At 38.7% G+C, this 11925-nt stretch overlaps 1 protein-coding gene across 2 annotated transcripts in view; it reads left to right on the top strand.

Moving 5' to 3' along the window:
* Positions 1–11925, top strand: part of Shcbp1 (SHC SH2-domain binding protein 1) — a 29715-nt gene that overhangs the window by 5342 nt on the left and 12448 nt on the right. For both annotated transcript variants that reach the window (XM_013036066.1, XM_013036065.1), the window contains exons 2-6: positions 2283–2450; positions 2603–2718; positions 4628–4836; positions 8143–8235; positions 11619–11852. In XM_013036066.1, coding sequence (XP_012891520.1) covers positions 2283–2450; positions 2603–2718; positions 4628–4836; positions 8143–8235; positions 11619–11852 — 820 coding nt within the window. The remainder of the gene's footprint in view (positions 1–2282; positions 2451–2602; positions 2719–4627; positions 4837–8142; positions 8236–11618; positions 11853–11925) is intronic.

Genomic DNA, 11925 nt, shown 5'->3' with positions numbered 1-11925 from the left:
ACTTCCGGCTTTTTTCTTTTTGCTTATGTGGTGCTGAGGAATCGAACCCAGGGCCTCATGCATGCAAGGCAAGCGCTCTACCACCGAGCCACCTTCCCAGCCCCCTTCACGGGCATTCTTGCGTGGGCTGGTTTTTGAACTACAGACCTCAGATCTCAGCCTCTTGCATTAGCTAGGATTACAGGGATGAGCCACAGCACCTGGCTATTTTTATATTCCTTATAGACAGGTAAGCTGAGGCATAGAGAGATGGTCACAGGCTAGTGATATGTGATCAGAATTTGTGAGCAGCAGTCCCTTGAGTACGTGGGTCATCTGTGGGATAAAATAGTTCTGATTGTCTGAACAAGGGCAAAGAAATGGAAGGAAGGAGAAAGCAAAGGAAGATGTGGGAATGCTACTAATAACAGTATTACACACTTTCCCTTAAAACACGTCTGGAAACTACTCTGCCAGTCTAAAGGCTACCACCATTGGCTTTGCTTGTTTAGTTTGTTAATTAAGATGTCTATTAAAAACATCTTATTGCACTGAATTAGATAAGGATTCTGGCCAAATCATACCTTTTGAAACATAAGTACTTATCAACCAGACGTAGGGTGGTTTGTACTTTCTGATCTTTTCCTTAGACACAGTCCTTGAAATTATTGAGAAACCTAGTAGTTTTAAGTAAGTAAATCTTATGTATTATTAAGGATCTCTGGGCTGTGAGAGTGGCTCAGGTGGTTCAGTAAGCATAAGGTCTTGAGTTCAAGTCCCAGCACCAACCCCACTCCCAAATAAAACTTTATAACCCTCAAACAACAACAACAACAAAACTACTTCTGATACATAGTAGTCTGGAAGTTCCTCAAAAAACCTAAAATTAGACCAGGTGCAGGTAGCTCAAACTTGTAACCCTAGCTACTCAGGAGGGCCAGAATCTGAGGAAGGAGGTTCAAAGCCAGACTAGGGAGACAAATATGAGAGACTTATCTCCAGTCAACCAGCAAAAAGCTGGAAGTGGAGGTATGGCTCACATGGTAGAGAACCAGCCTTGAATAAAAAAGCTAAGCAAGAACATGAGGCTCTGAGCTTAAGCCCAGTATTGACACAAGAAAACCAAAACCAAACCCCTAAAAAACTAAAAATAGAGCTCTGAATGGTGTCACTCCTGGGTATATATCTGAAGAATTTTAAGTATACAATTGAGATACCTGCATAGTCACATTATTGCTATTCACAAAAGCTGTGTTACGGAATCATCCTAGGTGTCTGTCAGCTGAGGAATGGATAAAAAAAATGTGGTATATATACACAATGTAGTATTTATTATTCAGCCATAAAGAAAAACAGAATTGTGTCATTTGCAGGAAAACAGTGAAATTGGAGATCATGATATTCAACAAAATAGACCAGACTCAGAAAGACATCACATTTTTTTCTCTCTCCTATATGACATTGTAAAAGAAACTGCTTGGGGAAAACCAATGGAAGTTGCAGGGAGAAGGTACGGGGAGGTGAAGCTGATTAAAGTACATTATATGCATTATGGAAATATAGTGAAACCCCTTTGTACAACATGTGTTAATAACCTTTCATACCTGCTTATTGAGAGGCCATTGTCAGACTCACACTATAGAAAGCCTTCCTTTGAAGGCTGCTTAAACCCCTTCGAGGTGTAGTATAAAAAGCTGATCCCTCTTTTAATACTGTTTGATGGAATTGGTTTCTGGAGAAAATTCTGTAAGATATGTGACCATTATAACTTTAATTAGAGTACAAATAAAAACAATAACTTTGAAAGAGAATTTGAGTGGTTTCTATTGAATTAAAAAATAATGCGTAGCAAATGCTAATCATTACACCTGTAATCTAGCTTTTCAGGAGGTTGAGGTTTGAGGCTCATAGTTCAAAGCAAGAGAGTGTTCATGATATTCTTATCTCCAATTAAGTGCCCCCCAAAAAGCTAGAAGTAGAGCTATGCCTCGAGTGGTAGAATGCTAATCTCGAGCCCAAAAGCTCAGAGACAGTGCCCAGGTCCTGTGTTCAAGCCCTAACACCAACAAAAACCCTTTTCTTCCTAAGAGAATAACAACAAAAACTTGTGAAAAATTTTAAGCCCTTACTGCTTTGAAGTAGAAATTGCATTTTGATGTTTGAAAGATAGTTTTTTCTAATAGCGGTATAGGTAAATAGAGCATCTTAACACTTACCCTTATTTGTGTTTTATAGAAGAGGAGTACTCTATAAGTACTGAAGTGCTGGGATAATTGAGCCTGCTTATTTTTGTTGTTCATTAGGTTTATTCCAAGATGAAGATTCATGTTATGACTGTAATTATTGTGATAAGCCAGGTACCATTTTACAAAGCTTTGTACCAGAAGGAAAAACTCTTTTCCCAGAAATTTTTCAAACAAATCAACTTTTGTTCTATGAGCGATTCCAAGCCTATCAGGATTACATTTTAGGTAAGTTCTTTTTTGCTTCTTTTGTAAGTTTATTAGTAGATTGTCCCTTAGGTTGCTAGTTATTGGTTCTGAAAAAGTAGATTTAAATGTATTTATTAACTTCTCTCTACTTTGTGCATTTTCAATTCTTACTGTGTTGAATTTGTTTGTAGCTGACTGCAAAGCCTCTGAGGTGAGGGAATTCACAGCTGAATTCTTAGAGAAGGTCCTTGAACCATCTGGATGGCGAGCAGTCTGGCACACGAATGTATTTGAGGTGTTGGTTGAGGTAAATTAAATTCTGTTAAGATAGATGTCTCTACCTATAATCATTTTACCTCAGACTGATAATATCAAAATTCCTATTTTATAAATAGATTGAAAATCATGTGTTTTTTACATCTAATTGTCATAGTAGTTGAAGTGTTCCACAAATTTTAAATGTTAGCAGGAAGGAATTACCAGGGAATTAAAGTGGATTAAGTTTCTTTGTCCTTTGATAAGAAGAAATGGATTATAAACCTGTGAAAGGAAAGGAGGTATTTGAGATCCTCTAGAAAATAAGGCCCGGCTCATACCTGTAATCCTTGCTACTCAGGAGTTTGAGATCTGAGAATTGAGGTTTGAAGACAGCCTATGCAGGAGACTCTATCTCCAATTAACCAGTAAAAAGATAGAAGTAGAGCTGTGGCTTCAGTGGTAGAGTGCTAACCTTGAGCAAAAAAGCTCAGGGACAGCTCCTATGCCCTGAGTTCAAGCCCCAGGACCAGCACATCAAAAAAAAAATCCTCTTTATATCCAGTGGAGCTTTATTTAAATTTTTACTTTCTTGGTTGAAGTTCTTTAAGTAGTATAAATCAAATAGGCATTGGATAACTAGCTCATTTTTTAGCCTAACAGGATTAATCTTGTGATAATGTGTCTTAATATAGAAAGAAAGAACAATTTTATTTTTCAGCTGACTGAACCTTTTAAATCACAACTTGGAATTTTTCTCATTATTTGTCAATGTATCACAACTCCCCCCCCCAAAAAAAAAAAAAAAAAAAAACCTTGTTAAATGTTAAATAGGGAATGTGACTATGAGTTGCTTTACTGGGAGAGGGTGAAGGAAGGGGTGACAATGTCCAAAAAAAGAAATGTACTCATTACCTGGTTTATGAAATGGTAACCTCTCTTTATAATACCTTAATAATAACAATAAAATTATAGAAAAAAAAGAAAAATAATCTTGTAAAGGCATAGACCTATAGTTACTTTGTTACATGTTCAACACTATCCTGTTTTATTTTTCTTTCTGATTGCAGTATGAATTCCATGAGGGTAAACACTAGGCTTGTTGTTTTCTTTTTTTTTTTTCCATCAGTTGTGGAGCTTGAACTCTGGGCCTGGGCATTGTCTCTCAGCTCTTCAGCTCAAGGCGAGTGCTCTACCACTTGGGCCACAGTGCCACTTCTGATTTTCTGAGTGGTTTATTGTAGATAAGAGTCTTATGGGCTTCCTGCCCAGGCTGGCTTTGAATGGTGATCCTCAGATCTCAGCCTCCTGAGTAGCTAGGATTACAGGTGTGAGCCACCAGTACTGGGCTTGTTCTTTTCTATTTATTTTTATCTGTGCTGAACTCAGGGTGTTGCTGCTGTCCCTTAGCTTATTTGCTGTCTCTTCAGCCACAGCTTCACTTTTGGCTTTTTGGTGGTTAATTGGAGATAAGAGTCTCTTAGACTTCACTGACTATATTGGCTTCAAGCTGTGATCCTCAGATTTTAGCCTTGAGTAAGTAGTATTAAGGCTTGAGCCACCCTTACCTTGCTGGGCTTGTCTTCTTTTATTCTTTGCTCCGATTTCATGGTTAAAAACCAAGCGCACAGTCATTGTTGTGTGGGTGACTCCTACCTGTAATCCCAGCTACTCATGAGGGTGATCCTTGAGGATCATAGTTGTAAGCCAGGCCAGGTTGGAAAGTTTGTGAGACTCTAATCTCTAACCACTAAAAAGTCAGAAGTGGAGCTGTGGCTCAAGTGGTAGAGCACTAACCTTGAGAAAAATCTCAGAGATAGCACTGAGGCTCTGGGTTCAAGCCCAGGGCTGGAACAAATTCCCCTCTCCCTATACACAAGTAAACTATTTATTTATAGTGCTTTATATGTGCGTCTTACCTTTGCTTTCCATGTGTTGAGTCACATTATTTTAAATTTCAGGTTACAGACGTGGACTTTTCAGCCTTAAAGGCAGTGGTGAAGCTTGCTGAGCCATATATTTGTGAATCTGAAGTGAGCACTTTTACTTTGGAGTGTATGAAGGAGCTTCTTGATCTGAAGGAATATCGGTTGCCCTTACAGGAGTTGTGGGTGGTATTTGATGATTCTGGAGTGTTTGACCAGACAGCCCTTGCAATTGAGCATGTCAGGTAGGAAGAGAAATTGATAAAAATAACATTACAACAATAAATTAAATAATTCTGGTCTTGATTAGACTCAGATTTACATCAAGATGTAAAAACTTTGTTACTGCTGTATTTAAAAATATTTAGAACTTGATGGGCACCACTGCCTTATTATTATAATCCTAGCTATTTGGGAGGCTCAGAACAATAAGATCATATTTAATGCCATCATGGGCAGGAATACAGTCCTTTCTCATTTTAGGATGACTGCCACCCTAAAATGAGAAGACTTAGAATGTAGAAGACTTAGAGTGGGTTAACTTGGCCAGCCCAGGCAGAAAAATCTGCAAGACTCCATCTCCACAGAGAGAAACTGGACACTGATGTGTGCCTGTGATCTAGCTACTACGGGAAGCCGACAAATATCAACTCAGGTTTGCACCCATACAAGAAATGAGATCCTATTCTTCAAAGTGACAAGTGAAATACAGGGATGGAGGCTATATAACAGCAGTGTAGCAATGTGAGAATTTGAATTCAAACCTCAATACCTTCAAAAACAAAAAAGATAAAAATATTCAAAGACTAGGGGAATATCCCTTTTTGTTTTGCTGGAGATTGAACCTATTTTTTTTTTTTTTGTTTAACTTCTTTCTTGAATCTTGTTTTTCTGCTTACAAAGCACATGCTTTATTTACCACTGAGCCACACATCCATCCTCTAGGACACTATAAGTTAAAATAAAAACAAAAAATGTTTAAAATATTTACTTTGTAGTCATTTCAAACCTGCAAAAAAGTTTAAAAATAGTAAAAGGACTTTCTTTACTTGGTATTTGCAAATGTTAGCAGACGATAGAGGATATTCAATTTTGTTTGTGTAGGTCAGAAACTGCCTTCAAAATTGTGGATGGTGCTGGCTAGTTGTGGTTCATACCTATAGTCCCAGGTATATGGGAAGCATATAGGCCGGAGGAGGTCTAAGTCCAACACTAAAACTAGCAGTAACTGTGCTCTTTGTAGAGGGTGACCAGCTTTGTATTTGAAAATTTCTGGCTTCTGCGTGGAAAATAAATGGAGGGAGATGCAATATGAAACCCATTTAAGAGGCAAGAGAGAAAGAGAGCAGCAATGAGCACTGATGGAGACTCACTGAAGGTTCTGGGATGTGGTGGCCCAATAAAAATGATATGGAAATCTAGGCCAACTTCTAGTTTTGTGGTTTAAAAGGAATTAATGGTTCATGCCTGTAATCCTAACCACTCAAGAGGCTTAAGATCTGAGGATTGTGGTTTGAAGCTAGCTCAGTTTGTGAGAAAGTTTGTGAGATACTTATTTACAGTTAACCACCAAAAAGTAAGAAGTGTTAGAGTGGTATCCTTGAACAAAAAAATCTTAGAGATCTCCTTATTCCTTGCATCTATTGAATCTGGTTCTGTTGTTGTAATATATACACTGGGCCAGGTGGTCCTAGAACTTTTCCAGTTCACTTGTCACCAGTTCTGAGCTTGAGCCAGAGGTTTGTGGCAACAGTCAGTGATATACTGTTGGCACTTGTTGCATGGAGCCTGGCTGTCTTCACAGCATGTGGTTCTGCACCAGAACATGAGGCCCTGTGTCTTCCAAATGTTTTTTCTCTCCACAGTCTTCACTGTACACTCTACTGTCTTCCTGTATCTGGAGCTGCAGCAGCTCTGACATGGCAACCCTGTGCTGGATGGCATGGGTGCCCATGTGAACTCCCCTGTTTTTTTTTAAATAGAAGTTTTCCAACTTATGTAAGAAGAAAGGAATGATAAAAATCAGAATATATGTATTTTATAACTCTTAATGGGAAAAAAAAGGTTCCAGGCAGCGAGCAATGGTAAGTACAACTGAAAAACTTGTAGGGAACAGGTAGCAGGTAGATCAGACTGATAACACCAGTATCCATCCATCTTAACCTCAAAAAAATGGATGACCAGGCATTGAGTGTGCTTCCTAATGGCATTGCATTATATCTCTCCTGAAGTATTCTTACCAGAAAACTCTAGATCTCTCAGTTTACTAGAAATAAAGGAAATAGAAGAACACAGAAAATGACTTTCTTAAGTATATAATTAACAAAATTCAGAGTGTTTGGAACTGTTAAATAAATTGCAGGGAAAAAGAAGGAAAGGAAATCTATGGAATAAAAATGATTAAGAGATACAGCAAATGCAACTCTTGTTTGACTCTAGATAAAATCAACAACAGCAAGAGACAACTAGAGAAATTTGAACATTGTCAGATGTTTTATAATATTAGGAATTAAAACTTTTTGATATAAAGATTTAATACTAAAAATTTATGAAAGTTATATCCCTGAGATTTGCTGCAAAATAACCCAGTGTCAGGACTGTGTGTTAGAGGAGCAGAGGGGTAAGTGGGAGGGATAGAGATGAGGAAAGATAACCTATGAGTTGATAATTATTGAAAACAGGTGATAGTGATCTTTATATACTATTCATGATTCCTTTGTTTTCTTTATGTAGTTGAAAAATTTTATAATAAAAATGTTAAATCATTTGGGGAGCTATACAAAAATAGACTGTTCTTCCTCCAGTTGAGATTCTTACTGGTCTAAGATAAGGAATAAGGAAATATATTATTATTGTTATTATCTATTATATTTGGCTGTTCTGGAGAATGAACCTAGGGATTCATGTTTCCTAGGCAAGTTGTACCACTTGAGCTATGCCCCAGCCTTTTTGGATCTCTGCTTTTGGAGTAACTGGATTATAATCATGAGCTGTTATACCTATTCTTTTTCCTTATCTTTTCTTTTTTCTTTTTTTTTTGGGGGGGGGTCCGGTCGTGGAGCCTGAACTCTGGGTCTGGGCGCTGTCCCTCAGCTCTTCAGCTCAAGGCTAGCGCTTTACCACTTGAGCCACACAGCGCCACTTCTGGCTTTTTTTTTTTCTTATGTGGTGCTGAGGAATCGAACCCAGGGCCTCGAGCATGCAAGGCAAGTGCTCTACCACTGAGCCACCTTCCCAGCCCCTCTCCTTATCTTTTCTATGTCCAGAAATTGCACTGTTTTCTGCCTAGTTGATGTTGATCTTCAATACAGTTCTTATAAAAAGGAAATCCTAGTAAAACAAGTGTTGTGGGAAAATTTCACTAGCTGATTCAAAGAAATCCTACATGTTGTGTAACTTGTGACTGTCAACCATAGCAAACACTGCATTAATAAAGAACATTGTGTGTTTGTGATAGCTGGTAGGATTACTTTGATTTGTTTTATAGCTGTCACCCTTGCAAAACATTTGAGCCAGTGATTGAATTTGAATACAAGTAAACTCCTTTTCAGATTTTTCTACCAAAACATCTGGAGAAGCTGGGATGAAGAAGAGGAGGACGAGTATGATTATTTTGTCAGATGTGTTGAGCCTCGCTTGAGATTGTAAGTATTTATAACTGACTTTGTATGTGTTGGAAAAGTAGTTATTCATGTTAATTTTACTTTTGTTACAAACACCCCCCTACTCCCACTCCCATTTCAGAAACAGAAACAGATATAGAACAAGTATAAGCCCTTGACAAATTATTAAGTGAAATTGATGTAGAGACACTAGAATTTTTTAAAATTAATTAATTAATTTGTCGGTCATAGGGCTTGAACTCTAGGCCTGGGCGCTGTCCCTCAGCTCTTCAGCTCAAGGCTAGCGCTCTTCCACTTGAGCCACAGCGCCACTTCCGGCTTTTTTCTGCTTATGTGGTGCTGAGGAATTGAACCCAGGGCCTCATGCATGTAAGGCAAGCACTCTACCATGGAGACACTTTCTTAGTCCCTATTTATTTTTTTTTGAGACAAGGTCTCACTATGTAGCTCAGGCTGTCTTTGAACTCAAAATCTTCCTGCCTTTATCTCCTGAGAGTCCTAGGTTGTGTGTGTGTGTGTGTGTGTGTGTGTGTGTGGTTGTATGGTTGTTGAACTCAAAATCTTCCTGCCTTTATCTCCTGAGAGTCCTAGGTTTTGTGTGTGTGTGTGTGTGTGTGTGTGTGTGGTTGTATGGTTGTGTTCTGTTTCTGGCACTTGAACTCAGGGCTTAGATGCTGTTCCTGAGTTTTCTTTTTACTCAAGGCTAGCACTCTACCATATGAGCCACAGCACTACTTCCAGCTTTTTCTGAGTAGTTTATTGGACATAAGAATCTTATTTTCATCTGTAACCTGTTCTTCTCTTTGTCACATCTCTCCCTCTCCCTACAACTCCCCTTTTCTCTCCAACTCCCCTTCTCTAATTCCTTTTGCCTCTTCCTCTTTCTTTCCCTCTCCCTTTTCTCTTTTTCTTTGGGTTATTTTTCAGATAGGGTCTCAAGTTTTTTCACAGAGCCAGGCCTGAATCACAGTCCTGGATCTCTGCCTTTCTAGAAACTGAATTACAAACACAAGCTGTCATACCTAGCCTTTTTCCTAGTCTTTGCTATATCAATGAGTGACATTATCTTATGCTGAGTTGATGTTGATATAGTTCTGATAAAATGGAAGCCTCAATAAAACTAATGTGGGGAAATTTCACTAACTGTTCCAAGAAGTTCTCTATATTGTATACCTTGTGACTATCAACCATAGCAAATATCATATTCACCTTAGAGAACATTGTGTTTTCTATAGCTGGTAGGATTACTTTCCTGTCCAGGCTGGCTTCACACTGTGATCCTCAGATCTCAGCCTCCTGAGATTACAGGCGTGAGCCACCATCGCCTGGTGACTCCTGGGATTTAATGAATGTGCATGCCACCACATTTGCCTGTGTACTTTTAAAGATTGACAGTTTAAGAATAAGTTAATGGCTCACCGTAAATCTGAATAAAATTCAATTCTTTTTTTTTTGTCAGCCGTGGGGCTTGAACTCTAGGTCCCTGAGCTCTTCAGCTCAAGGCTAGCAGGCTACCACTTGAGCCCCAGTGCCACTTCCAGCCTTTTTAATTTTTATTTATTTTATTTTATTTTTATTTTTTGGGTCCGGTTGTGGGGCCTGAACTCTAAGCCTGGGTGCTGTCCCTCAGCTCTCCAACTCACGGCTAGCACTCTACCATTTGAGTCACAGCGCCACTTCCGGCTTTTTTCTTTTTTCTTATGTGGTTCTGAGGAATCGAACCCAGGGCCTCAGGCATGCAAGGCAAATGCTCTACCACTGAGCCACCTTCCCAGCCCCCCAGCCTTTTTTACTGTTTATGTGGTACTGAGGAATTGAACCCAGGGCCTCATGCATGTGAGGCAAGCACTCTACTGCTGAGCCACCTTCCCAGCTCCTCAATTTATTTTTGAGTCTGTAACTTCCATTTTCTGCCAGGGGAGCAGAAAATGTCTCTTATTCTCTTACTATTTTCTTTCTCCTTTCCTTTCCCTTTCCCTTTCCCATGGGACTTGAACTCTGGGCCTTGGCACTGTCCCTCAGCTCTTCAGCTCAAGGCGACCGCTCTACCACTTGAGCCACAGTGCCATGTCTGGTTTTCTGAGTGGTTTATTGGTGATAAGAGTGTCATGGATTTTCCTGCCCAAACTGGTTTTGAACCGCAATCCTCAGATCTGAGCCTCCTGAGTAGCTAGGATTACTGGTGTGAGCCGTGGCACCCAGTGAACCTTTTTTTTTTCTTCTGGTTGTGGGGATTGAACTCTGGGCCTGGGCACTGTCCCTGAGCTCTTAGCTCAAGCTCTACCACTTGAGCCACAATGCCACTTTTTCTTTCTTTCTCCTTCCTTTCTTCATTCCTTCCTTCCTTCTTTCCTTCCTTCCTTCCTTCCTTCCTTCCTTCCTTCCTTCCTTCCTTCCTTCCTTCCTTCCTCTCTCTCTTTTTCTTCTCTTTCTCTCTCTTTCTCTTCTTTCTCTCTCTCTTTTTTTTTTGTCATGGTCCTGGACTTGAACTCAGTGCTTTGGTGCTATCCTTAATCTTTTTTGCTCAAGGCTAGTGCTCTACCACTTGAGCCACAGTTTAACTCCCAATCCCTTGCAGTTCCCCACTACTTTAGCCCTGTTATACTAAAATAAATCTTTGCTAGAACAACAGCAACAACAAAAAACACCAAAACAGTTCAATTAGAGTACATAAAAAACCCTATTGTTGCATTCAAAAATAGTTATTTGAGAAATAGTGAAACTAATTGAATTATAGAAGATTCTTTGCTTTCACTTAAAATTAAAAGGTACACAATTTTGCTCTACATAATAAAACACAGTAGACTAAATTGACTCAAGATGTTCTGTCAAGTTCTTACTTGAAAGATAAAAATATTAAATGGTTAATATTTGTGGTAAATACAGATTTCTAAAATACTGAAACATTTTTCTAGATTATGAATGTTTTCAAATCTATTTTTCTTTCTTGCTTTTTTTTTTTTTTTGGTGCCAGTTCCAGGGCTTGAACTGAGAGCTTCATGCTCTTGCTTAGCTTTTTCTTTTTTGAGCCACATAGTTACTTCCAGGGATTTGCTGATTAATTGGAGATAAAAGTTTTGGGGTCTTTGAACCATGATCCTCAGATCTCAGTCTTCTAAGTAGCTCGGATTACAGATATGAGCCACCAGTTCCCTGCAAAATAATTTATTAGCGATTACAATTATATGTTACAACTATGACCTGATAATGTTTGTAAGGTACAAACGTTTAAGGAAAAACTTTACAAAACAAGAAAAAGTACTGATCCTAATGAAGTACTACTTTAAAGTTCTAATAGTTTTTACTTATTCAGAACAACTTACTCTGAAAATTAAATAATCCCAGTTAAGATAGGAAAATGTTCTCAAAAACCAGTGAATTTCAGTTTGCTCTTAAACTTTCAGGCATTATGACATTCTTGAAGACCGAGTTCCCTCAGGACTTATTGTTGACTACCACAATCTCTTGTCGCAGTGTGAGGAGAATTATAGGAAATTCTTGAATCTGAGAAGCAGTTTGTCAAATTGTAATTCTGATTCTGAGCAAGAAAACATCACTATGGTAGAAGGGTTAAAACTGTATTCAGAGATTGAACAGCTGAAACAAAAGCTAAAACTCATTGAGAATCCTTTGTTAAGGTATGTGTGTCTCTGTTATTCTTAACTAGTTAGCTTCTTTCTTAGGAGCTATGTTACTGAGAACTCATGGATC

The sequence above is a fragment of the Dipodomys ordii genome, unplaced genomic scaffold (genome assembly GCF_000151885.1).
Source record: "Dipodomys ordii isolate 6190 unplaced genomic scaffold, Dord_2.0 Scaffold247, whole genome shotgun sequence".
Lineage (NCBI taxonomy): Eukaryota > Metazoa > Chordata > Mammalia > Rodentia > Heteromyidae > Dipodomys > Dipodomys ordii.
The sequence above is the reverse complement of the archived record's forward strand: the minus strand, read 5'-3'. Positions and strand labels throughout refer to the sequence as shown.